Source organism: Aotus nancymaae, unplaced genomic scaffold, assembly GCF_030222135.1.
Source record: "Aotus nancymaae isolate 86718 unplaced genomic scaffold, 86718_ANA_hifiasm-v0.15.2.pri h1tg000008l, whole genome shotgun sequence".
In the NCBI taxonomy this organism is placed as follows: domain Eukaryota; kingdom Metazoa; phylum Chordata; class Mammalia; order Primates; family Aotidae; genus Aotus; species Aotus nancymaae.
This window is the reverse complement of record NW_026988419.1, coordinates 6882285-6909511: the sequence shown is the minus strand read 5'-3', so window position 1 is coordinate 6909511 and position 27227 is coordinate 6882285. Positions and strand designations below refer to the sequence as shown.

General features: G+C 39.3%; 1 protein-coding gene and 1 long non-coding RNA gene across 7 annotated transcripts in view; one reads left to right on the top strand and one right to left on the bottom strand.

The window, feature by feature from the left end:
* The window catches only part of LOC105712694 (collagen alpha-3(IV) chain), a 147796-nt gene that overhangs the window by 69471 nt on the left and 51098 nt on the right, over window positions 1-27227 (top strand). For 4 of the 5 annotated variants that reach the window (XM_064372922.1, XM_064372923.1, XM_064372921.1 and 1 more), the window contains exons 1-10: window positions 14478-14537; window positions 16759-16800; window positions 17024-17101; window positions 17902-17964; window positions 18523-18582; window positions 19832-19876; window positions 20140-20193; window positions 21415-21456; window positions 23909-23993; window positions 25184-25219. In XM_064372922.1, the coding sequence (XP_064228992.1) occupies window positions 14517-14537; window positions 16759-16800; window positions 17024-17101; window positions 17902-17964; window positions 18523-18582; window positions 19832-19876; window positions 20140-20193; window positions 21415-21456; window positions 23909-23993; window positions 25184-25219 (526 nt within the window). In that variant the 5' untranslated portion in view covers window positions 14478-14516. Of the gene's footprint in view, window positions 1-518; window positions 576-2665; window positions 2756-6816; window positions 6862-7467; window positions 7513-8533; window positions 8597-10148; window positions 10203-11019; window positions 11047-11902; window positions 11981-14310; window positions 14374-14477; window positions 14538-16758; window positions 16801-17023; window positions 17102-17901; window positions 17965-18522; window positions 18583-19831; window positions 19877-20139; window positions 20194-21414; window positions 21457-23908; window positions 23994-25183; window positions 25220-27227 lie in introns of those variants that run through there. The other variant, XM_064372925.1, reaches the window with a different exon arrangement.
* On the bottom strand, window positions 104-26009 carry LOC135273640 (uncharacterized). Of its 2 annotated transcripts, none has more exons than XR_010341396.1 (3): window positions 25954-26009; window positions 23077-23181; window positions 104-526 (listed from the first exon to the last, which is right to left on the bottom strand). It is a non-coding gene; the product is annotated as an uncharacterized LOC135273640 (long non-coding RNA). The 2 variants fall into 2 exon arrangements; XR_010341395.1 differs by lacking the exon at window positions 104-526 and adding an exon at window positions 7170-7536.

The window sequence follows — 27227 nt, the reverse complement described above, 5'->3', positions numbered from 1 at the left end:
GCACCAACCAAATACATTGCGTTCTACATACAAGGTACGTATACATGTATACAGTATACATATATACACATATACATATATGAACATTATGTAGAACCTAGGAATTTGCCACTATTTGACCACTTTCTACCTATGACAGTAGCAATTTCTTATGATTCAATTAGATATTATTCTGAAAAAAAGGACAGGTGACTTTGTCGTTTCATAAATAAATTATCAGGATGATACAAAAATAATTAAAAGTAATGGCAAAAACCATAATTACTTTGGTACCAGCCAAATACTTAAAATTCCCAAGTACAATACAAATGATGTATTCTTCTCTGACATTTCTGCCACATGCAACATCTTCTCACTTTTCTGCTCTATTTCTATTGATCTATTGCTACAAGTCACCTGGCTCCTAATGGATAGTGTCCAATACTCAAAGAACAGAGAAATACATTTGCTTTCACCCTGTTGATTTGGAGGTATGCAGCTGTTTCTAAACAAAATTCTTTCTCTGTCTCTCTTCTTAGGGCTGCATCTGTAAAGAAAAAGGCCAGTGCTTCTGTGACGGAGCCAAAGGGCAGAAGGTAAAAACAAAACCTAATACTGCTTCTTTACGCTGTAAAACTCTAGTAATTCACTGTCTTCTTTCATCGGTGGCAGAAAGATCAGCAGTATGTTGTTCTATTTCCCAAATCCAATTTTAAAGTAATTGTATATAAACATTAACCTTAAAAAAGAAAAAAAGTCGTCTAGGAAGCTTCAGATACCTTGTACATACACTGGCGATTAAATAATAACTCTTGGTCTGTAAAGAATAAGCAGCAAATGAGGGAGAAAAAGAAAGTTTATGACAAGCCTCCATATGTATACACTATTTACAATGTTGCTAAACACCAGAGAAGAACTGAAAACGATTTGGTTCATTCACTTTGACAGAAAATAAACATTTAAATTCACAGATTTTTGTCCCGCAGCATTGGTTCAACATCGCCCCCTGGTGGAGAAATTGCTAATTCCATAGCAGCACACTGGTTGAGGCAAAAATTCAGCAGAGGGAAATAGCTCCATTGCAGAATTCAAGAAAAAAAGGAATGCCGTGAAATCTCATTAATTCGCTCCATTAACTTGCAATTTGTGATAATTAAGATAGAGGCAGAACTAAAGTTTTCTTCTTTGTTTACCAAGCCCTTTCTTCAGAGACACTAATTAATTGTTTAACAATACTGAAGGATGACTATTTTAAAATGTTTTAAGAACATATTTAAGCTCTTTATCTAAAATAATTTCTATATAATGTGTGTGCTAATTATACTTATTATTATACTTATTTACAGTTATGTCTTAATTCACATGTAGTTGGATTTAGGTTTTTTCTTGAATCTATGAATGTCTTAGAAGTCAGGTTCCCATTGGGAAGCATCTTTTCTGGGATTCACCTTGCACTCAAGAAGCATTTATTGAGTTTCTACTATTTGCAAGATGCTATTCTAGGGTGTATGAAAGTAACTAAGTAGTGAGAGGGGTCTAGCACATTCTTTTTTTTCTCTTCTTACTGAGTGTGTGTGCACACACACAATGTAAAATAGCTGACTTGTTCTTTTTTGTTTTAATTTGCCAATTGTGTCACTAAATTGACCCAATTGACCAAATCAGCCGGTGGCCTTTACTGTTGAAAAGTACAGTCGGCCCTCCTTATCCACGGGTTTCGAGTCCTCAGATTCAACCAATGGCATATTGAAAATATTTGGGGGGAAATAATAAAAAATAGCAATACAACAATAAAAAGTAATACAAATTTAAAAATGCAGTGTAACAACTATTTACAAAGCATTTGCATTGTATTAGGTATTATAAATCACCTAGAGATTTAAAGTATATGGAAGCATGTGCTAGGTTATATGCAAATACTATATCATTTGGTATAAGAATCCACAGGTTTTTGGATAGGGGGAAGGTCCTGGAACCAATCCCCCACCGACACTGAGGTACAAACATAATTCCAAGATCCACATCTATGGGAAGATTGTTTGTTGGTAGAACCATGTCAAGCCTTTGGCTTAAAGTACTTTCACTCACTTTTGCTAGGTACTTTGCCCTAATATTATCTGACTCCTTCTAAAACATTATTGAGCTCAAACTTTTTTGGTTATGCCACCGTTGCTACCTCAATTGCATCTCCTACACAAATAGCAGATTAAATTACACTCCTGTGTAATCAAGAAAGGGCTGAGACTCATGACCTGTCTGGTGGCATTCTTTCGAGCTACGTAATTATGTTCACTCCCCAAACACCTTCTTGCACCTGACCCTCAGTGTCTCTCCATCACACAACAAACACTCCACTAACCTTGATGTTTCTACCTGGGCTTTCCCTTTAATTTTTTACTTCTTCTCCCTTCAGCGCTACTCTACATAGCTCTACCATTTGGGGAAAATTAAAGTTTCTACAAGACCACGGGCCACCACTTGCAAGCCTATAGACCAATGCTAACAACCGGTAGCTTTCTGGTTACCTATGTAGTCACTTCTGAGTGCTAATTATGGTTTTTTTATTCCAAAGAAAAAAATATGCAGAGTCACATGAAGTCATAAACAAGAGAACATAATGGTTATTGGTGTGTTTATTGTTGGATAGTAGCTCTTCTGTGCGTTTCTCGTGTTTTGGTTTTAACAGGGGGAAAAAGGCTTTCCTGGACCCCCTGGTTCTCCTGGCCAGAAAGGATTCACAGGTCCTGAAGGCTTGCCTGGACCACAGGGACCCAAGGTATGTCATCCTGCAAGCCTGGAAAATCCCCAACCCACCCAACCCTCTTCATGCCTACCCCCTGGGCTGTTGCAAACCTGGTGAGAATTCCACATCTTAGCCAGCTACTAGGTACATGGCAAATCCTGGTTTCCAGAATTTGCTGGCCACATAGAACCGGATCCTGTTCCAAGACTTGCAAATGATCATCATTAGCTCCAAGTCTGTGGCTCAGATTCATCTCCCTCCCTGATTTACACAGTTTCTACATCTGCATCTGTTCCTACCTCTTTTCCTCCTACATTAGAGAATGAGAGCTCTTTTTGCTTCTATTCAAGACCTGTCCAGCCACCTGTGCCTCCATCCTTGGGATTCCTTGTTCCACGAGGTGCCTCCTCTCTCTCCGGACATTCCAGCTTTTCTTTGGTTATTAGCTTTTCTCTTTCAGTTCTTAAACATGCAAACATTTTCCCATGATAATACAAAACTTCCTCTTCATCTTTTAGGTCTTGTGACCAAGGGATTGACATCTTCTCCCTGACTTTCCGTTGTCTGTCAAACTTCTTAAAAGAACATGCTGCCTATAGTTCATCAGCTATTCAGTCCTCAGTAATAATTTGCCTTCTACCACCTCTCCTCTGAAAACACTCCAGCAAAGATCACCAATGACCTTCAGGAGGCCAGTGCCAATACATACTTTGGTGTCTTAATCTGACCTGAACCCCTCTGCTTAGTTTCAAATTATGTGGATCTCTCTCCACTCCTTGAAACACTTGTCTGTCTTTGTTTCTGTATTTCTCCTACCTCGCTATCTCTTTTCCTTCTGGTCCCTTAAACATCCAGAGTCTATGACCCTTCACACTCATCACACATTCTTATCCTAAAGTCTGTGATACAGCAAAGAGCTTTGTTTAAATAAATACCCTAGAGGATTTACTAAATTACTGCATAACCACTGGATTTGCTGAGTACTCTTTCCCGCTGTGGACATTAGCTAGACTTAAGCCTGGCTTCTCACGCACCCACACATTCATTCCCCTGACTACTGGCCTCTAGCAAGCTATAAACCAACTAATGAGCTATGAACAGTAATTATAATTGATCTATACAGGGTCTTTTAAAAACTTCGTAATATATTAGAATATGTATTAGAGGCCAGGCACAGTGGCTCAAGCCTGTAATCCCAGCGCTCTGGGAGGCAGAGGCAGGAGGATCACGTGAGCCCAGGAGTTTGAGGCCAGCCTAGGCAACATAAGGAGATCCAGTTTCTAAAAAAAATACAAAAATCAGCCGGGTGTGGTGGAACATGCCTGTGGCCTCAGCTACTCAGGAGGCTAAGGTGGAAGGATTACTTGAGACCTGGAGGTAGAGGCTGCAGTGAGCCATGATCATGCTACTGCACTCCAGCCTGGGCAACAGAGCAAGACCCTGTCAAAAAAAAAGGAATATGTATGAGGATAATGTATGGAATATGTAAATAATAACGCCACAGCCAACCCACTGCGTGTGTACTCTGTGTTTAGTATTGAGCCATCAATTTCTTTCTGGATCTCATTTACTCCTCACATCAATCCCCCAAATCATGACTATGGTGACTTATAACAGTTCCCATAATTACCTCCACTCCACTACCTGGATGAGAAAACTAACACAGCGCATTGGAGTAATTCTTCCCGGGTCACGCAGCCCACAGGGAGCAAAATAAGAGTTCAAGCCTAGTTTTACATTGTGTGTGGGGTTGCCCTCACACCAAGCAATTCTCCAACTCTCTGGATACCAACTGGGTACCCAACAATTCAATTATGATATTAAATACCTGGAGTTAGTGCAGATCCCGTATGGTAAGGGCTCAGTCCCACAGAACTGTCCCCACTTCAGGACTAGTCATAAGTAGTGGGTCCTCAGTTACCCATCATTCTGTCCAACTCGGCTACAAATAAATCATGGGTTCCCATGGCCTCCTCCTCTGGTTGGATAATTTGCTAAAGAGCCTCATAGAACTCATGGGAACATTTATCAGTTTATGAACAAGAGATGAAGAGATACATCAGAGGAGGTCCAGAGGATCTTCTGTCACCATGGAGTTAAGGTGCACTACCTCCTGGAACGTGGATGTTCACCCACCCAGAAGCTCTCTGAATGCCATGCTTTAGGGATTCTTAAGGAGGTGTCATGATTTGGGCAGGATCAACTATAAACTCAAATCTCCAGCTCCCCTTTCCTCACTGAAGAGTGCAGCTGCAGCTGAAAGTTTCAAGCTTTGAATCATGGCTCAGTCTTTCTGATGACTAGCCACCACCTGGGAGCCCACCAAGAGTTGCCGCTTAAGGACAAAAGACACTTCTATCACCCAGGATATTCCAAGGAATTTAGAAGCTCTGAGTCAAGAACTGAGGTCAAACATCAAATATTAGAAGAAAAGATGATCTTTACGCTCCTATCACTCAGAATATTAGAAGGGTTTTGGGAGCTCTGTGTCAGGAACCAAAGGCATAGAACAAATATGTATTTCTTATGTCACATACATGATGCCAGAATCAAACTCTTGAAACCAAAGAAACTAAATCCACAGCCACAGCTTACAAGTAAAAATGCAAGAGCTTGCTGTTTTCCAGTAATTCTGCCATTTCCCTGTCTACCATATTCATGTATGTGTTCTCTTTGTCCATTTCTCCTTCTTCTCATCCTAATTTTGAAAAAGTCATTCAGAGTCTGAGCAGAAACTGAACACTGACTTCCTCTAGGGTAGGGACTCAGGTTTTCCTCCAGTTCCACTGGTAGAACGAGTTTGCCACTTCAACCCTGGACTTAGATCAGCCTAATGCCATTCCTTTCTTTAAAAAAATTGCTTTCTATACCCTACTCTGCTTGATTCTCTTCAGCATTTCTTTAGAGACGCTACAATTCATTAAAATAGTCATAAACGCATGGTGCTCAGTATGAGTTACATGAGTGCAGGCATTCCATAAAATTAATCCAGAAAACCTGAGTGCCCTGTTGTCACAGATTCATATTTTAAAGCATATAAAGCTTTCGGATATCTATTAATAGCTACAAAAGATAATATGACCAAAGGCAGACAATTAGAGGATATTAAAACCTGACCAAAAAGATGTCTTAGATTTACAAGATTTCTTAGTTTTAAATATTTTCTGCATGAAAAAAATTTACAGTAGGAAAGTAAAACCTGCAAGTAAAACCTTCTGCTTTCTGCATAACATGAGTAGAATCCTGTAGAGAAGGGGAATGGCTTTGAACACAGTCACACACCCCAGAATTCCACCTCAGATGGGAGAGACTGACGTTGGCCTTGACAGTGCAATCTCGGAGGATTCTGTAACAACCCTTTTCTCAAACAATAATAATAAAAATAATAAAAGAAAATATACTGAAACTCTCTGGAATGATGAAAATGGCTTTTGGACAACGAAACTTTCATACCACATAGCCTAGCTGAAACAGTCTCCATTTAAGGTTATTCTCCAAGAAATAGGGCCTCGAAACTGAATGCATTACATGCCCAAAGCAAGCTTATCTCTGGTTCAGGCAGTCCTTGCTTGGCTATTTATTTCCTTGTGCATGTCAGGCACATTTTGTTAATACAGTGTTTCTTGTGCACAGAAATATGGCTGCCATTCTCATCCACCATTGTAATTGTGTCATTCATTTTTATCAGACCCCAGCAGCTGTGTGGCTAATTGGCACTTTTGCAGCAGCACATCACAGACTTTAATGTGTACAAGAATCACTTAAGAATCATGTTAAAAAGGCAGATTCTGGATCAATAGTCTGAGAGGTGAGGCAGATCTAAGATTCTACATTTCTAATGAGTTTCCAGGTAATGCTAAGGCTGCAGGCCCCAAGCCCCACTTTGAGTAGCAAGGGTTTGAATGAATTTTTGTCTTTTCTGATAAACAGTTTAGCTCCAATGAAATAAACAAGCAATAGAATCTTATTAACAATGAAATAATCACAAGAGCAAAACAGCTTGGCATGTGAATAAGACTGGGTTTAATGTATAGATTTCTTAGTACCAAATAATTTTCAGAGCGTTTACTTTTTCTTTTTTCACTTGAATCTAGGGCTCTCCAGGACTTCCAGGACTCACTGGTGCCAAAGGTGTAAGGGTTAGTAGTCCAACCAGTCCATCCTGATCGTTTGATGAATTCATTCTTCTTTTTAAAAGATCAGCTTTGTACCGTAGGAGTTACACAAATGTCATGAAGGAGTACACTGCATATAGTTCCATAGATGAAGGTGAAGAACAGGTATAACTAATCCATAATGATAGGTGTCAAAAGAGTGGTTACCACATTAGGGGCAAGAGTTAAACCAACAAAGAAAGGGCGTGAAGGAATCTCTGGAGCGATAGAGAAGCTCTGTGTCTGATGGGATGATGGTATATAAAAGTGCACGTAGGTCAACATTCGTTAAGCTGTTCTCAGAAGATTGGAGCACTTTATTGTATGCATATTGTACTTTAGGAATCTATCCCAAAAGCCAAAAATAATCTTAACGATATCTTTTTAACAATTACATAAATGTGAGATTTACAAAATTTGTTAAACCTTTTGTGTTTGTTTTCCCAATCGTTTCGAGCTATTCCCAGTTATAGTTGCAGAAAGATTATTGCAATGGTAAATACATTTATGTTTATAGATCAAAGATGTTTCAAGTTTTTTTTGTTGTTGTTTGTTCTTTTTGCCACCCCCTCCTTTTTTTTCTGTCTTCAGGGAATAACTGGATTGCCAGGATTTTCCGGTTCTCCTGGACTTCCAGTAAGTAATAGGAAAAATCCGTAGCTAGAAAATTTAAACGTAAGCTCATTTTAATAAAGAAGTTAAAACAGTTATACAAGGAAATGTGTTCCAATACATTTGTTACATGAAGAAAATAGCACCTTAGGATGGCATATGATATTAGTGTGTGGATTTATATGACATATGAGTCAAATTGTACTTCCTGAAATACAAGCAGGATAGAATGGGATAGGATGGGATGGGATGGGATGGGATGGGATGGGATGGGATGGGATGGGATGGGATGGAATAGGATAGGATAGTTAGTAAATTATATAGTAAGTCAGTCCTCCATACCCATGAATTCCATATCCATAGATTCTACCAGTCAACTGTAGATCAAAAAAATTTTTTTAATAATAATAAAAATGGCATAAACTTAAAAACCATTACAGTATAAGAGCTATTTACATAGCATTCACACTGTATTAGGTATTATAAGTAATCTAGAGATGATTTTAAGTACAGGAGGATATGTATAGGTTATGTGCAAATATGATATCATTTTATATAAGAGATTTGAGTATCTGTGGATTTTGGTATCCATGGGGGTCCTGGAACTAACCCCCACAGGTACTGAAGAAAACTATATATTACAAGCTGATAGGATAGGATAGGATAGGATAGGAATAGAATGAAATGATTGTATGTAACAGCACAGAATAATAAAATAGTTTCGTCTGTGCATACTTTCCTCTTCTTTTTCCCTTCCTTTCTCCCCACCTTAATACAGTGTGTTAAGGGACTTTATTTTATGGATAAAAGGGTTTTGCTTTATCTAAAATATCCACATCTCACTTGATAAGTCTTCATTTTAATCATTCTGTTTAGTTTGTTGTTACTGAAATTATATACAAAACCACAATGTATGTAATTACTACTCAACCATATAAACAGTCATTTATATTTCAAGAGATATTTAAATCAGTCCATCTTTTCCCTTGGGTTCGGTGCTGTTTCTTGGGATGACCCTCCTCATTGAGATTTGTTCTTCTTCCAGGGCACCCCAGGCAATACTGGACCGTATGGACTTGCTGGTGTACCAGGATGCAATGGTTCTAAGGTATGTACTTTTCACACAGAAGATGATTAATAAACAAATTTACAAGAAAAAAACAACCCCATCAAAAAGTGGGCAAAGGATATGAACAGATACTTTTCAAAAGAAGACATTTATGCAGCCAATGAACACATGAAAAAAAGCTCATCATCACTGGTCTTTAGAGAAATGCAAATCAAAACCACATTGAGATACCATCTCACGCCAGTTAGAATGGCGATCATTAAAAAATCAGGAGACAACAGATGCTGGAGAGATGTGGAAAAATAGGAACGTTTTTACACTGTTGGTGGGAGTACAAATTAGTTCCACCATTGTGGAAGACAGTGTGGTGATTCCTCTAGGATCTCAAACTAGAAATACCATTTGACCCAGCAATCCCATTACTGGGTATATACCCAAAGGATTATAAAACATTCAATTATAAAGACACATGCACATGTGTGTTTATTGTGGCACTGTTTACAACAGCAAAGACTTGGAACCAACCCAAATGCTCATCAATTATAAACTGGATAAAGACATTGTGTCACATATACACCATGGAATACTATGCAGCCATAAAAAAGGATGAGTTCATGTCCTTTGCAGGGACATGAATGAAGCTGGAAACCATCATTCTCAGCAAACTGACACAAGAACAGAAAACCAAACACCACATGTTCTCACTCATAAGTGGGTGTTGAACAATGAGAACACAGGGAGGGGAACACTGCACACTGGGGCCTGTTGGGGGTTTGGGGAGCTAGGTGAGGGATAGCAGGGGGTAGAAGGATTAGGGAGGGATAACATTAGGAGAAATACCTAATGTAGATGAAGGGGGAATGGATGCAGCAAACCACCATGGCACGTATATACCTATGTAACAAACCTGCATGATCTGCACATGTGCCCCAGAACTTAAAGTATAATTTTTTAAAAATGCTTTGCTGAATGACTGAATCAAGGTGAAGTGGCAATGAAAGGCAGACAGGCTTTCCTTGAAACATTCCTTTAGGCCAGAACCAACAGTAAGATTTGGAGCCAAGAAACTTCCCATTTTCTTTATCCGTATTCCTTACTTTCTAATTGTCTTTTAAGGAAAGTTCTCCCACAGAAAGAAAACTGGGAGCTCAACTGGTTGTTTTCATCTGAGGTTGTGTACATAAATCAGAAACCAAAGCACTGAGTGAAGAATTCGTTTTGGGGAAGGAATGACTGAGCTTTTCAGTGTTCACTCACCTCCTTTTGTTTTTGAACTGAGCTTTCCTTTTCTCCAGAATGGTGGCCATGAATGAACTAATTACTCAAGTTTGAAGGAAACAGCAATTAAAAAGTTCTTGGCACAATTAGACTTTGCCATTTATGCACAATTTGAGAAACAGTATTCTAATCCTGTTTTTAATTAAGATAATGGTTTTTTGGTCTTCAGCCTCATGACCCAGTAGCCATAAGGAATTCGGATTACTTTGTCTAGATTTACCATTGCAAGGTTGGAAGCAAGAAACAGGAAAAATATCTGAATAGGCTATTCTAGAACAACTAAGAAAAATGACAAACTTTGTACGTCTTTTAGGGTGAGCAGGGGTTTCCAGGACTCCCAGGGACACCAGGCTACCCAGGGATCCCGGTAGGTTTGCATTTCTAATTTCCCATCAAAGACATAAAGTATAAATAAAAGTGAACTACTCCATATGGCCATATACACAAATCTGTCATTACTTTAGCACAGTCTGGGAAAGCCAATAGTAGACATTTAACTAATAGGGAATGGATGAATACATGCATTATGAGTGTAAGTTTAGCAGCTGAGACTTTATTTTGCTTTTGAGACATCCAAATGGAGATGCACGACAGGCACTTGGATTCATTCAGAGAAGAGGTCTCAGCTGATGGTGACTCAAGGAGTCAGAGTGAGGAGAAAGGGGGCTTAGAACTGAGACTTAGCTCCAGCAGTAATGTTGAGATCAAGGAGAATGAGCCTGCAAAGGAGAAGTGGCCCTGGTGGTAGAAAGAAAACCAGCAGGGGTGTATTATGGAGGCCCAGGAGAGATCTATTGTATTAGAAAGGAGTGACAGACAACTGCTGGATGCTGCTGCAAAGTCCAATCAGAGGAGGACTGACATGTTGGCATTGGTTTTAGCAACATCAGTATCATGTCTGACCTTAGCAATGGACAATTCCATGGTAGGATGGAGCAGGGGGCAGATTTGGAACTGAGGAATGAATGGGAAATGAACAAAATGGGAAGTTTACAGGTGAGACAAGAGAGAGACAGGACAATATGGTGGGAGGTAAAAGATTCAAGGGAGACTTTGATTTCTAAGCCCGTGGGAGGTGTATGGTGGGGAGGGGATGCACAATAGCAGAGAGGGCACAGTAGACCAAGTAGGAGTGTGTGCATTTGATTTTCTTCTAGTTTTTCATAGGCTGCTTTTTTTCCTAGGGTTCTGCTGGTTTGAAAGGGCAAAAGGTAAGTCACTGGTGGAATACTGTGGCTGAAAATCTCTAATTGTACATATAAAAAGGACTTCTATTAAATAATGAGACTTAAGTCATTACAAATAAGATTTCATAATCCAGACCTTAATCATTCAGAATCCATAATAATGAGGACATGATATTTATTCCTATTAAACAGCTCCTTCTGGCTCTTGTCATAATGAGTCTTAAATATATAGGTTTTGTATCATTCTTTAAGAAAGCAGAGTCTAGGAGAAGAGAACTGACCTCATGCTCAGGGCCCCACATTCTAGAGCTGGAGCTGCCACTATGTTGGGTGTCTTGGGAAATGATTTATTACCCCTACATCTTTCTTCTTTCCACTGTAATTTTTTTCTTTTTTTGAGATGGAGTCTTGCCGTGTCACCCAGGCTGGAGTGCAGTGGTGCATTCTCAGCTCACTGCAACCTCTGCCTCCTGGGTTCAAGCGATTTTTCTGTCTCAGCCTCCCAAGTAACTGGGATTACAGGTGCATGCCACCATGTCTGGCTAATTTTGTATTTTTAGTAGAGATGGGGTTTCGCCACGTTGGCCAGGCTGGTCTTGAACTCCTAACCTCGGGTGATTGCCCATGTTGGTCTCCCAAAGTGCTGGGATTACAGGCATGAGCCACTGCACCCAGCCCACTGTAAATTTTTGATTGTAGAAAATATAAACATGCTTTGAATTCTTCATAATGGAATAAACTATAAAATCCAGATCATTTCTCTAAGTATGTATCTTCAAAAGGACTTTTATCTTTGAAGAAATATGACCTTGAATAAGCATTTAAAGGGGTTTTGAAAATATAACATTGATGATGTTTGATGAACTTCTTCATTTTTAAGGGTGCTCCTGCTAAAGGAGAAGATATAGAACTTGATGCAAAAGGTGATCCCGGGTTGCCAGGGGCTCCAGGACCGCAGGTACAGCACTTCAGAGAAGATCCCTATTATTCTCAGTTTTTCACTCTCTTTCTCTCTTTTCACCTCTTTCCTCCATCTCTCTTTTCCCCCAAAGGTCCCTCTCACTCTCTTAAAATGATTTTAAATATAAACTCCTATTTATTCTATTTACATGTCTGGCCTCATTTCATTCTAAAGCTTTCACCCTATTCTGGAAAACTACGTGATGCTGATATACAAAGATGATTTTAGTATGTTTTTTGTTCTCTTCTTCACTCTCAGTCACCAAGCTTGCCTGAATCTCACAGGAATAGTTACGTTCCACTTAATTTGTATTTGTTGAAAATAAGGATAGATTTGTATCACACATTGAATACCATTTAAAACTGTAATGTTAAACAACAGCCTATTTTAAAATTTGCATAATGGTAAATAAGAGGTTTTGATTTAAATGCAACTCTCTCCAGTTGAAGTCTTTGCTTTTCTGATTTATGTGTATGTAACCTGAGTGTGATCCAAAAGGGATAGATATAAGGAGACACAACTGCCTTTGGGGCTGTGTGGGTTTTACTTTGTGCTTCAAAAAGACCCTTTCTAGACCTAAACCACATGTGTGAAGCAAGTGTTAACTGTCAGGTTATAGTTATATATAACCAGAATTAATTTGTTTTATATGTGTGTGTGTGTATATATATATATATATGTATATTTTTTTTGAGACGAAATCTGGCTCTATCACCCAGGCTGGAGTGCAGTGGCGCAAACTTGGGTCACTGCAACTCTGCCTCCCAGATTCAAGCAATTCTCCTGGCTCAGCCTCCCGAGTAGCTGGGATTACAGGCATAAGCCACCATGGCTGGCTAATTTTTGTATTTTTAATAGAGACGGGGTTTTACCATGTTGGCCAAGCTGGTCTCAAACTCCTGACCTCAGGTTATCTGCCTACCTCAGATTCCCAAAGTGCTGGAATTACAGTATGAGCCACCATGCCCAGCCAATTAACCAGAAATATTTTAACTTAGTTCAGAATTATATGTGGAAATTCCTGGTAGAGATGGGCTATTTGCCTAAGTGAGTTTGAGTTGAGGCTGTCGAACTCCTGTATGGGGAGCCATCCCAAATGAGGATGTAAAGTTAGACTAGGAGCTGCAAAAAATGCAGAATGATGCAATTAGGAGCTTCTGAGAAGAGATGCAAGATATGGTGGCTCTTGCTTTTTTGCTTAGAAAACATTTAAGAGTCCAGATGCTGAAGGCAGGGTATCCAGAATGAAAGAGATAACAGTAATCTGAGATATTGACACATTTTTTAAATGTGTATTGATTATCATTTATGTATTAGTCATTGTGGTGATGCTGAAGATATAATGATGGTATATTTGATTATACAAGAATTATTTTTTACATGCCAATTATATGCCAGGGGCTATTTCTAGGCTCTAGAAATATAGCAGGGCACAAATCAGTGAAAATATAGATTTAAGTCCGGTCATGGTGGCTCACACCTGTAATCCCAGCACTTTGGGAGGCAGAGGCAGGAGGATCACTTGAGGTCAGGAGTTTGAGACCAGCCTGGCCAACATGGTGAAACCCTGTCTCTACTAAAGATACAGAAATTATCCAGGTGTGATGATGTGTGCATGTAGTCTCAGCTACTTGGGAAAGCTGAGAGGAGAAGGTCTCTTGAGCCTAGGAGTTCTAGGCCAGCCCGGGCAACATAGTGAGATCCAGTCTCACTATATATATATATATATATATGCCTCCATAGAACTTACATTCTAGTGGGGGAAATAAGTAACTCTATGGTATGCTAGTAATAAATGCTAAAAATAAAAATAATGCAGGAAAGCAGAATAGGAAGTGTCTGGGTTGGAAGGTGAATTTCAACTTTGGATAAGCAGGAAGGCTTTATGCAAAGGATGACAATTACATAAAGACAGGAAAAGGAAAAAGGAGTGAGTCATACAGATACCTGGGAAAAGGGGATTCTAGGCCGAGGGAGAGCAACTGGCAGGCCCTAACGTAGGAGCATATTTGGCCAAAACAAGAGAGAGAAAGGAAAAGAGAGAAGAAAAGAGGTAGGAAGAAAGAGAAAAGCAAAATTTTGAAACTTCTCAAGTAAAGCAACTACTCTGGTCATTTTCCCAGAAATGGTATCATCCAGATGGTCCTGCCAGCCTGTTACACACGGCAACACACTTTTTGATGTTTGTTGTAATTAGCTGCAGTCACTGAAAAGGAAGGTGTTATGCTCTTCTGAATGTATTAAAATATTTTAATGCATTTAATTAATGGACATTGTTATTAAGTGAGAAGTCAATTTAAACTCACTCTTATTCTCTTAATTTCAAGGGTTTGCCAGGCCCTCCAGGTTTTCCTGGCCCTGTTGGCCCACCTGGTCCTCCGGGATTCTTTGTGAGTATGAAGTCATCCTTGCTACAGACTCTGTCAACTAATAGATTATTTATAATTAAAAAGTTATTAAAATAATTTTCTGGTTGAATGCATTTTCTGCTGTGATTTTCATTTGTGGATTTTTCTAGGGTTTTCCAGGAGCCATGGGACCTAGAGGACCTAAGGTAGACTACAGTTCCTATGATGTAACAGCTAGAACACCCTACTCAATCTCAAAGCTAACCCTGGTCTGATTCTGCATGTGGGTCACTTTTAGGCACCTCTCTGGAACTCACAGGGATTCCTAGCAGGAAAGAGCAGGGCTAGCTGCTCTCACCTCTATCCTCCCTGCATTTCAGTAACTTGATCCCTGATATAAAGAGTCTTTAATTCAATTTATAAGAAGCTACTTATCAGGAAAAAGGCAAGGATTCTTAATCCACAGGTTTTCCATTTCTGATCATCTCACAAAACACATTATCCTCTGAGTTTCTGTAGTGTGGTGCTTCACAAAGCCAACCTGGTCGGCCGGGCGCGGTGGCTCACGCCTGTAATCCCAGCACTTTGGGAGGCCGAGGCGGGTGGATCACGAGGTCAAGAGACCGAGACCATCCTGGTCAACATGGTGAAACCCCGTCTCTACTAAAAATACAAAAAATTAGCTGGGCATGGTGGCGCATTCCTGTAATCCCAGCTATTCGGGAGGCTGAGGCAGGAGAATTGCCTGAACCCAGGAGGCGGAGGTTGCAGCGAGCCGAGATCGCACCATTGCACTCCAGCCTGGGTAACAAGAGCGAAACTCCGTCTAAAAAAAAAAAAAAAAAAAAAAGCCAATCTGGTCTTATGCTAGTAAGTAAAAGATGACTATTTGTGTGCTCATTATACAGGGTCTTGCATGCATTTTTGTTAAGACCAGGCCAGGCGCAGTGGCTTGCACCTGTAATCCCTGCACTTTGGGAGGCCAAGGCAGGTGGAACACTTGAGTTCAGGAGTTTGAGATCAGCCTGGCCAACATGATGAAACCCTGTCTCCACTAAAAAAACAAAAATGAGCTGGGCATGGTGGTGCATGCCTGAATCCCAGCTACTCAGGGGGCTGAGCCAGGAGAATCTCTTGAACCCAGGAGTTGGAGTTTGTAGTGAGCCAAGATCATGCCACTGTACTCCAGCCTGGGTGTCAGAGAGAGGCTCCATTAAAAAAAAAAAGTCCAATTGTTAGTTTAAGTATAAAAATGTTGAGTGAGACTGAGCCCCAATAGGAAATTAGTCCTAAGAACAGTATCTCCTACTATCAGGTAGTAGTATTATTTTATTTTATTTTTATTTTATTATTATTATTTTGTTTGTTTATTTTTTTGACACAGAGTCTCACTCTGTTGCCCAGGCTGGAGTGCAGTGGTGCGATCCTGGCTCACTGCAACCTCCACCTCCTGGGTTCAAGTGATTCTCCTGCCTCAGGCTCCCAACTAACAGGAATTACAGGTGTGTACACCACCACGCCTGGCTGATTTTTTTGTATTTTTAGTAGAGATGGGGTCTCAACATGTTGGCCAGGCTGGTCTGGAACTCCTGACTTCAGATTATCACCTGCCTCAGCGTCCAAAAGTGCTGAGATTACAGGTGTGAACCACCATGCCCGGCCTTGGGTAGATTTTTATATAAGGTATTTTCCAAGATGCTTTTGTATTTATTATCTCATTGATACACACACACGCATGCGCGCACACACATACACACACACACGCAACCCTGAGAGATGGGTAGGTTCTGCTTAAGTGAATTGTCCAATAGACAGTACAGGGCAGAGCTGAGGTTTAAAGAGTTTTGATTCCTCTACAGCTTTTGGTCTAACTGGGGGAAGATCTGCGCACTCAATGTTGATTAAGCAAGCAATATTGGTTGAAATGATGCAACAGCCATCATTAGTGAAGAAACTATTCACATTAGACTCATGTCACTAAATTACTAGTGAAGTCAGGTAGCTGGAATTCTATTATTAGATTCTCTATTAAGTATTGAATTTCAGAATTCTGAAATGCAGCTACCCATTCTTACTTTTAAAACAAGAAAACAAGGGCATGAGGAAGTTAAGTAGCTGGCCAGTGGGATCAAAACTAGCTACAGCTGAGCCAGAAAAAGATGCTGGGCTCCTTTCCCTCCCCCACACCCCTGCGTGTCAGCATTTGCCATGTTAAGTAAGTCCCTTAAGCTTTCTGCATCTCAAGAGCTCCTCCTTTAAAAGAAACATCTCGATGCTCTTCTCTAAGAAATAGCCAAAATAATTTATCATTCTAAAATTAAAGTTACAATATAAATGCTCAGTTACAAATATTGGAACTTTGATGGGCTTTGACTATTTATTCATATTTATTTTTAGAAAATAATTTGGTTTTGTGTTTTCTTACAGGGTCACATGGGTGACAGAGTGATAGGACAAAAAGGAGAGCGGGTAATTTAAATACTATGTTTTATTAGCAGGCAAGGTATTTTGTCTAGAGCATAACAGCCTATGCCGTTTACTTACTGGCCAGGGAGAAATTAACATATCTTCATTTGTTCTATCTTCCAGTACAAGCACTAAAGGGGAAAAGTAGACCTTTCAAACGTAGTAGTAACATTGAAATGCTGATGCTGTTGTTTATTTTCTCACTTCTGAGTGTTTTTGTCTTTAGGGTGTGAAAGGGTTAACAGGACCCCCAGGACCACCAGGAACAGTTATTGTGACCCTCACTGGCCCAGATAACAGAACGGTAACTCTGCAATTTTATGATTAGGGTTGCGCCTTCCTGTGTCTAGGATGAAGTCCTTGTGACCCTGAACCTCTTTTACAAGCTCTTGTTGTCTAAGCCCAGCTCAGCCTAGCTCCCTCAGCCAGCTGGAACCTCCAGGATTAATTACTTCCTGTCCTTTACTCATAAACCTGAAAATATTACGTGGGGAAGATGTGAGGCTCCAGCCTGGGCAACAGAGTGAGACTCTGTCTCAAAAAAAAAAAAAAAACAAACAAAAAAAAAAAACTTTCTTTAAAAAAAAAGTTTGCAGGTAGTTTCAGTGAGTTCACAGGTATAAAATTTGAAATGTGAGGCTGGGCACGGTGGCTCACTCCCATAGTCCCAGCATTGGGAGGCTGAGGCGGGTGGATCACCTGAGGTTAGGAGTTCGAGATCAGCCTGATCAACATGGAGAAACTGTCTCTAATAAAAATACAAAATTAGCTGGGCGTGGTGGCGCATGCCTGTAATCCCAGCTACTTGGGAGGCTGAGGCAGGAGAATTGCTTAAGCCCAGGTGGCGAAGGTTGTGATGAGCCAAGATTATGCCATTGTACTCCAGCCTGGGCAACAAGAGTGGAACTCTGTCTCAAAAAATAAAAATTAAAATTAAAAAATTGAAATGTGAGAAATGGAAGGTCTAATGGGTTGTGTTAACGTGAGACACATTCATAGTTTGTAAACTCAGTTTATTGAACAGATAGAGGATTTGTCCCACTGTTGAATCAGTGAAATCTCATTTCATCTGCTTGCAATAATGTTGGACTGTTTCTTTGGCAGAACCTCAAGGGGGAAAAGGGAGACAAGGGAGCGATGGGCGAGCCTGGACCTCCTGGACCCTCAGTAGGTTATTTAAAGTTATATTGTACCCACAACACAAAGTAGAGCCTTAGTATTTAGTCTGATGTATGTTTTCCCTTAAGTTGCTTTTTTTTTTTTAGGAAAGTAAAGGAATAAAGAAGGGCTACTCCACAGGCAGAGCAGCTATTGCTTTTAAGTCTTAATATTGGCTAAACTACAATAACATTTGACCTCAGAGATCATGAATACACTAGAGTTATTTTACGGCCACTCCTAGCTGACATCCTTGCACTGTTGTACATGCATCCAGTGCCACCCATGTTATGATTTATCTTCAGCATCAGCTTTTTTAGCATCTGTTTTTTAATTACTATTCGTCAAGATTTCTCTCTTAGATGGCTTATTTAAACATGTTTAAAAGATTTATCTCTTTTTTAGCATCTGTTTTTTAATTACTATTCATCAAGATTTCTCTCTTAGATGGCTCATTTAAACATGTTTTTAAATGGCAGAATAACCAAAAGGGACAAATTAATGAAAATCAATGTAAGCAAAAAAGTCAATAATTCTTAAAACTTGACAATGCTCTAATTCATGTAGGGACTGCCTGGAGAATCATATGGATCTGAAAAGGGTGCTCCTGGAGAACCTGGCCCACAGGTAAATTTGGAAATTCAGTGCCATGTGAAACTTTAATTAGTCAGGACCTGGGACTCTTTAGGTTATGGGAACAAGATACCAAACTCAAACTAGCTTTAAGTTAATTTTTGTTCTTTAAGATTTGGAAGGCAAGATTTACTTGCTTAAGTATCTAAGAAGTTCAAGGCTAAAACAGGGTTCAAGGACTTCAGAGTCTGAAAAAATAAGGGCAGAATTCCCTCTCCACCTCATTTCTGCTTCTCTGCATATCAGCCCCATTCTCTCCTCTAATAAATGATGTTCCATGTCAGGGGAGATGGGGAGAAAGAGCTACCTTGCAGCAGACAAATTCAGGATAATGGCATTAAAGGAGAAAGAGAGCATCTTTCTCCCTGTGTCCATTTATAAAATCCCAGGGAATTACTCTTATTGGCCTAGCTTGGTCATATGTCTCACTCTGGAAAAAAGGCTGCAACCAAGAGAAAAGGGTACCATGATTGGCCAGGCCAGTTGGGCAGTGGGCTACTGAAATTGGCAGTGCCATCAGAACCACCCAGAGAGTGGAAAGAGCAGCCCCCAAAGGAAATAAAGCAATCTGTGGCCAGAAGTGTGCAGTTGGGAAAACAGAAACAGCAAGGGCCCACACTCCCCCTTGGAAAAACTTAAATTCATATGTTGTGTTAAACCTCTAATAATTATACATTGGGAAAAGTAAAATCTATAAAAATTATTTGCCTAATAAAACATATTCAATGAACATGATTTTTAAATTTTATCAGGAAGGGCAAATCCATCAAAGTCAATCCAAGCTGTCGGTTGAGATACCACACTATATCTTTTATACATGTATTTAAATACAGGCACACCTGGGGTGCAGGGAATTACCAATATTTCAAATAAATAAATAAATGGACTGTGAACACCTTTCTTTTTCTAGGCTTCCTTATTTACTTCTCCACCCAGTGTGGTTTTTATTTTCCTTCCAAGCTTAGGACGAACAGCATCAACTCTAATTTAAGTTTGGCTGATAATATTCTTGCTTCCTTCCTTCTTGGACTTTCTCTAGTTTCCCATTCTGACTGGCTTCTGCCTGCCCTGGAAAGAGAGGGTCATTGTGTATTCCGTGGTTAATAGTTTTTCCTTCTAACACCTGGTTGAGGAGCCTTACTCAGACTTCATGCCTGAGGTCAAGAGAAGATGATCATATCACTTAAGATTTCGATATTTGTAAAGTTAGCCATATTTATTAAATTTCATGTTTTTGCTGTAGGGAAAACCTGGAAGAGATGGTGTTCCTGGCTTCCCTGGAAGTGAGGTATATATACTTCATTTAGCCCATGGAGGTAGTGAAACTGTCATTCCTACTAGATGAAGAAGGATTTTTTAAGTCACTAAATAGTTATAAACAAACAAAAAGTCTACAGCTTTTAAAAATTGCATTTGGGAATCATAGTTTTACATCTCCCGATCATCTGAGCACAATGCTTGGTTTCAGAAGAGTTCAAATCGCATCTGCTCCCCACAGAAGCAGTTGGCTCATGTGTCTTCTGACCCATTTCCTTTTGTTCTTTTCTTTAGGGAGTCAAGGGTAACAGGGGTTTCCCTGGGTTAACGGGTGAAGATGGCATTAAGGTAACCCTCTTCCTAATATCCTATCCATAGCCTTTTAGGTTGGGTTTTGCCTATGCTTTTACTTTTGCCTATACACTGGACCTAAGTACAAGGGATTATAATAACAGATATCATTCAAATACCCTACTAGCTCTGTCAAGAAGAAAAGAGAGATATGGCAACTTTACTTAAACATTTGAAGAGTATTATTGATGGAAAGATATTAAATATGTACTGTGTACTTGAAGCTGTCTGACTTAGAACCAGTGAGATTCCAGCTTCCCACGAGGAAGAGACTGAAAAAGACCTACAGTTGTAGGAAGTTTGTGGTTATTTCAGAGCAAGCATAGGCTAGAGTCCATGAGTCTCAATCTGAGTCGTGATACATTGAAAGGTCGTGATTAATTAGTTGTGAACTGTATTCTGCACTTCTGACAATATGTTACAGACATTTTCAAATAATTTGTAGAGATGTGTTTCTTAAAGACAGGGATATGTTCTGAGAAATGCATCATTAGTTGTTTTTGTCATTGTGCAAATATCATAGAGTGTACTCACACAAACCTAAAAGACAGAGATTGTTGATCCTAGGCTACAAACCTGCATAGCATGTTACTGTACTGAATAATATAGATAATTGCAACACAGTAGTGGGTATTTGTATATCTAAACATATCTAAACATAAAAAATGTGTAGTAAAAATATGGTATTATAATCTTATGAGACCACTGCCATATACATAGTCCATCATTGACCCAAACATTGTTATGTGACACATGGCTATATAGGTAGGTATATGTGGAGATTCAAGATTTATCCTTTAATGGTATCACTTCCAGTAGAATTCTCAAATGCCTTCTTGAAGGAAAGGGGGTTGGTTGCAGCTGCAACACTTGGAAATTCATACAACCTACAGTCTGATATTCCTGTGCCTCTAACCTGGGTGAGAACACAGGAATGTGCAATGCACATGAACAAGCATTGAAGATGGTGCTGTCAAAGAAACCTGTAGAACCACCAGGTCAATAACAACTTCTATACAACCTTGTAGACAGGATTCCTTACCCAGATATGGGCTCTCCAGGAAAATAATTTAACGTCAGTGTCCCTTTAACTTTGATTTGGTTAGTACATGACATCTAAACATCAATCTATTGTTCATTTTAACTATACATTTTGCTTTTTATATGTAAATACTTTGGGTGAACATATTTACAATTTGTAATTGTCTTTCATTGTAGGGACAGAAAGGGGACATTGGCCCTCCAGGATTTCGTGGTCCAGTAAGTGTGATTAAAGACAATATCAGTGCTGTGTTTGATCAAGTCCTTTAAAGTAGCAAGGAAATTTTGAATCAGGGTCTCTCATGTGTGAGAGAGATTGTAACATTTGCCTTTTTATCAAACCAGGGCAGAAAATAGCTGGTCACTATTTGTCCCTTTGACAATGGGTAAATATTTCTACGTGGTCCCTGGAATGCACTAGTGATGCTCATGCTGGGCTATGGAAGAGAAGAAAAGCTTTGCTTAAGCAGCCCACGCCCAAGGTGATCCTGCACCTTCGGGGTAAAGGAGGACAGTGAGGCACCAAGGGGTAAAGAAGCCAACTTCTCCTCCCCTCCACCTGGCCTTGCATTATGACAACTCCTGAGCTTGTAGGCAGCAGAAGCTAAGCTATGGGTTTAATACATGGTCAGCAAAAAGCAATCATTCCAGCCCAAGCTCTGTGTAGGAGGCAGTGCTCCCCTTCCCAGCAGATATGTATTTAATGTCAGCTCCTAGCTGCAAAGCAGCCACATTCTATATTCTGTGACTCTGCAGATGAAGAAGAAAAGAAAGGGAATCTTGACTCTGAAGTGCTGGTGTCCATTCTTCTCCTACCTCAATAAACAGTTTGTTTTGTGAGAACCAAAAAACAGTGGTTCTCACATTGAGTGTGCCAAGCAAGGCTGCCATGAATGGTCATGCTAGTTGAACAACATGGCACATGGTGGCAAAAGAGTCATGAGGGGAAAAGGTGTCCTGTTAAAAATACAGTTTTCAGAACCCCATGCTCAGTAATGTAACTCAGTAATTGGAGGGGGGCCTGGAAATCTGCATCTTTACACTGAAAGCAAATGATTTGGATGCATAGAGTCCTGTCTTAGTCTGTTTTGTGCTGCTACAATAGAATACCTGAGATTGAGTAATTTATAAAGAACAAGAATCTATTTTCACAGTTCTAGAGGTTGGGAAGTCCAAAATCCAGTTGCTGGCCCTTGATCCGGTGAGGGCTTTTTCTTGGCTGCATTCTCAAATGCAGAAGGCAGAAAGGCAAGCTGGCCTGAGGCTGCTCAAAGCCTCTTTCAATAGAGCCTTAATCCCATTAATGAGGGAGAAACCCTCACGGCCTAATTACCACCTAAATGCCCTACCTCTTAATTCTATCACATTGATAGCATCTGAATTTTGGAGGGGGCACATTCACACTATAGCAGTCCCAAAATACTTTAGTGGAGTTGCCAGGAAGATAAATGAGCTATGTTTTAAATCACTTAGCACTGTGCCCAGCACTTGGTAGGTGCACACAGATCATTACAGATTTCATGGTGAACATTATTATGTTATATTATTAATCTAATACTTTTGTGATTGCATACATATTGCTTAACCACAAGGCTCTTGTTACTTCATCTTAAATAAGTCAACAAAGTAATTGATCCATCTAGCATATGAAAAAACAAAGAGAGTTTTTTTTTTTAAAGCTTTGATAGTTTCACCATTTTTCTTTCAAGATAAATGTACTGAGTGCTAAATGAAATATACGTTTCCATTCCATTCCATTTCAGCGGAATTCTTAGCATGCCTCACTGTGTATTTTCTTATATTCCATTCCGTATAACTCTGTTTGCAGATTCTACTAACCTCAAAAGAAGTTCTACTAGGAAGACAATGGTTAGGAACACCATCAGTAGATCCACTGAGCATGTCAGAAACAATATTCCTCGATTCTTGCAGGTCAATGGTGCCCTGGAATTTAAAGAAACAATAAATACATATTTTTTTTTTTGATGCTTGGGTTCTATACACTTCCAAAATGGAAATAAGTTTAGTCCACCAGGACAGCATTTTTGAAAAGTGAAGTAGAATAGAATAAAATGTATCGGGGTTGATCATATGTTGTAATAATAAGTCATTATTTTGTGAAACTTTAATTTTTCTATAGCTACGTATGTATACATATAAATGTGGGTGTGTAACCTGGGTCACATCATAAAGTGTATTTCTAATTGAAAACCCATAAAATATCTGATGCTGTGACACCAGAAAGGTCTACTTATTTAAATTTTTCCACCTACATTTTTTTTTTTTTTTTGAGATCGAGTCCTGCTCTGTCACCAGGCTGAAGTGCAGTGGCACAATCTCAGCTCACTGCAACCTCCTCCTCCTGCATTCAAGCAATTCTCCTGCCTCAGCCTCCAGAGTAGCTGGGACTATAGGTGTGCACCACCATACCCAGCTAATTGTTGTATTTTTAGTAGAGATGGGGTTTCACCATGTTGGCCAGGATGGTCTCAATCTCTTGTTCCACCTACATTTACATGAATGTTTCATTCCTGCTAACATGTAAACCTATGAATTCAGGAAAATAAGGAAGCCATCTTTGGGCCAAAATGAAGAAATTGAAGTAATTATGCTTGGTGAGCTGTCCAAAAATAGCTATCCTTTCTCTGTATTCATTTCTTTCTCCTCTAAGACAGAATATTATGATACATACCAGGAAAAGGGAGATAAAGGCATTCCAGGCCCACCAGGGCCCAAAGGAGCTCGTGGCCCACAAGGTAAGAATAAATTTCTTCCCAAAGCATTTGCTGAACATAGTTCTGGCTTTCTTTCAAGGTAATAAATAGCATGTGCTTCTAGGATTGACATGGGGGAGGAATGGGAAGGGAGATCTCTTAATTTTCATAAGGGTGTTATTTTTTGATGTCTCCTACTCTTCATATTTTTATTTCATAGGTGATATATCAGGAAGGTAATTAAATTATCTTTAGGTAGCAAAGCATAAAGTTCAAATCTGTCACGAAAACACTCACTGGACGGCAGGAGGAGGGAGTACAAGGCACTGGCAATCTCAGTGGGATTAGGAAAGGAAAAATGGAGACCCAGAAGAAACTTACACAGAGATTTACAAGGGGGAACTGAAACTCTGGTTCCCTGACTCTTGGCACAATGATCTGTCCTTGATGCAATGAATTATTGCCACATGTACTTACACTGTACCACTCTGGAGAAATTCAAAAGTTCTAGGCCAATCACTCTAGTCTCTGGCTACATATTTGAATCCCTGGGAACTTCTATAATGACCTCACCCTGTGATTCTGATGTCATTTTCTGGAGGAGGGCTGTGGACACTGGTAGACTGTAAAAACTCCCTGGACTAGTCCAACGTGCAGCCAGGATGGGGAGCCACTGACCTAGACAAATTATTGATAGGAACAAGATTTCAAAGGAAACTTTTACTTAAAAGAATAAAATTTCCCAGTGTATTTAAATAAAAGGACAGATCAATACATTGATATAGATTTTCTTAAAAATCTGGTACACTTACTATAAATCACTCACATGTATATATAAACGAATGATAACCCCGAGAATGTTACAGGTGGAAGCAATCTAAGACAGAACATCAAGACAAACTGCAGATCCTGGATGTTCCAGCACTATTTGATTTTCTTGCATCTGAACTTCCAGCAAAGTACTGAGCACAGAACAGGCTCTTAGTAAATCTCTGCTGAATTATATGAAAATGATAAGACGGCATGATTTACTTTTGAATGTTAGACTTCTAAGATTAGTTTTCTCTTGTCTAAGTAAGTGACAATTTCTAATGTTTGTCTAGATGAGGGTAGGAAAAAATATGAAAACTCTGTCTTATTAACTATCATTATATTGTCACCCAAGATTTCAAAAGTGGATGGGACAGCGTTTGTATCTTTCTAAGCAATTAATTAACGTTATATATTCCCAGGTCCCAGTGGTCCCCCAGGAGTTCCTGGAAGTCCTGGTATGTCCATGTTTCTTGGGGTACAAATAGAAATGCTATTACAAAGGAAAATACACTGTCCTCTATTAAGTTTGCATTATTTACATAAGACAAATGTTTCATTAACTGATCTAAAAGTGTTTCCAGGCTGGGCACAATGGCTTACGCCTGTAATTCCAACACATTGGGAGGCCGAGACCAGTGGATCACCTGAGGTCAGGAGTTTGAGACCAGCCTATCCAATATGGCGAAACCCTGTCTCTACTAAAAATATAAAAAAAGGGGACATGGTGGCACGTGCCTGTAATTCCAGCTAGTTGGGAGGCTGAGGCAGGAGAATCGCTTGAACCTGGGAGGTGGAGGTTGCAGTGAGCTGAGATCATGCAATGAGCTGAGATCATGCCACTGTACTTCAGCCTGGGCAATAGAGTGAGACTCTATCTCAAAATAAAATAAAGTAAAATAAAATTAAATTAAAAAGTGTTTCTCACTTCTAAAATTGTCATCTTTGCAATTTATAGTGGAAGAAGGAGTAGAGCTGATATGAAGTGATATAGAAATGCTGTTTTTCACTTCTCAGCAGTTTTAACTATGTGTAAAGGCCTTATTGTCAGGGAATTTTTATAGAGACCTTGGGGTATGAGCAGGAGCCTTGAAACTCAAAGGTACAGAAATAGAAAACAATGTCATAGTAGTGAGGTTGGTTGAAAATGATAGTTTTTATAACATATCACAAGTTGCATAAGAATACGTACATTATACTTTTTCTGTGAAGTTCCAAACTTTCATCTGTGACTCATTAGTGTTTACTTTTTGAGAGAGGAAAAAGAGTTGGATCAGGGATGGCCCATGGGGACGCAACAAGTGTAACTGTAGTGTGTTCTTTTTCATGGAAACAAAACTAAGAAAAAGAGCAAAATTTGATAAACTACTGTGGCAGGTGCCTGCCACTGATCATATTTTTCTCTATATGGTACTGTACATTATACTACTTCATAATTTTGAAAATTGATCAAAATTAAACAGACTGCAGAACTATAAATATACTATAATTCACTATAAAAATAGATACAGACATAGATAAATATTATATGTACCTAAATATGCATGGAAAGACATACCTCAAACTGTTAATAGTAGATATAACTTACAGTTAGAATGGTGCAAAAAGATATTTTAGAGCTCTGACACTAAGGAAAACCTCCTTCCCCCTGCCCAGCCCCTAAGTGAAAAAGCAGGCTCCTTTAAGAAGCCAATAAGTGAAAAATTATAAAGCTCTGGTTCCAGAAGAATTTTAGGATTGTTTTTTCTGTTTCTGTGAAAAATGGCATTGGCATTTTAAGGGATTGTGCTGAATCCGTAGATTGCTTTGGATAGTATCATCATTTTAATGATACTAATTCTTCTGATCCATGAGCATGGGATGTCTTTCCCATTTGTTTGTGTCCTCTTCAATTTCTTTCACCAGTGTTTTGTAGTTTTCCTTGCAGGGAACTTTCACCTTGTTGGTTAAATGTAATCCCAGGTATTTTATTTTTTATGTGTGGCTACTGCGAATGGGATTGCCTTCTTGATTTCTTTTTTGGCTATTTCATTATTGGTGCCTAAAAAAAATGCTACTGATTTTTGTATGTTGATTTCATGTCCTGCAATTTTATTGAAATTGTTTATCAGTTCTAAGAGTTTTTTTTGATGGAATTGGGAGTGAAGAAAGATTGGTTAATGGGTACAAGCATACGGTTAGAAGGAATAAATTCTAATGTCTGATAGCAGAGTAGGGTGACTATAGTTAACAACAATGTATTGTATATTTCAAATTAACTAGAAAAGAGGACTTGAAATGTACTCAACATAGAAATGATAAATACTCATGTCATAGCTATGCAAAATATCCTGACCGCTTCATTACATTACACATTCAGTACATGTAACAAAATCTCACAAGTACCCCATAAATTAGTACAAATATTATATGCCAAAGTAAAATATGATAAAAAATTACAAAGCTCTGAAACAGATGTCAATCAGA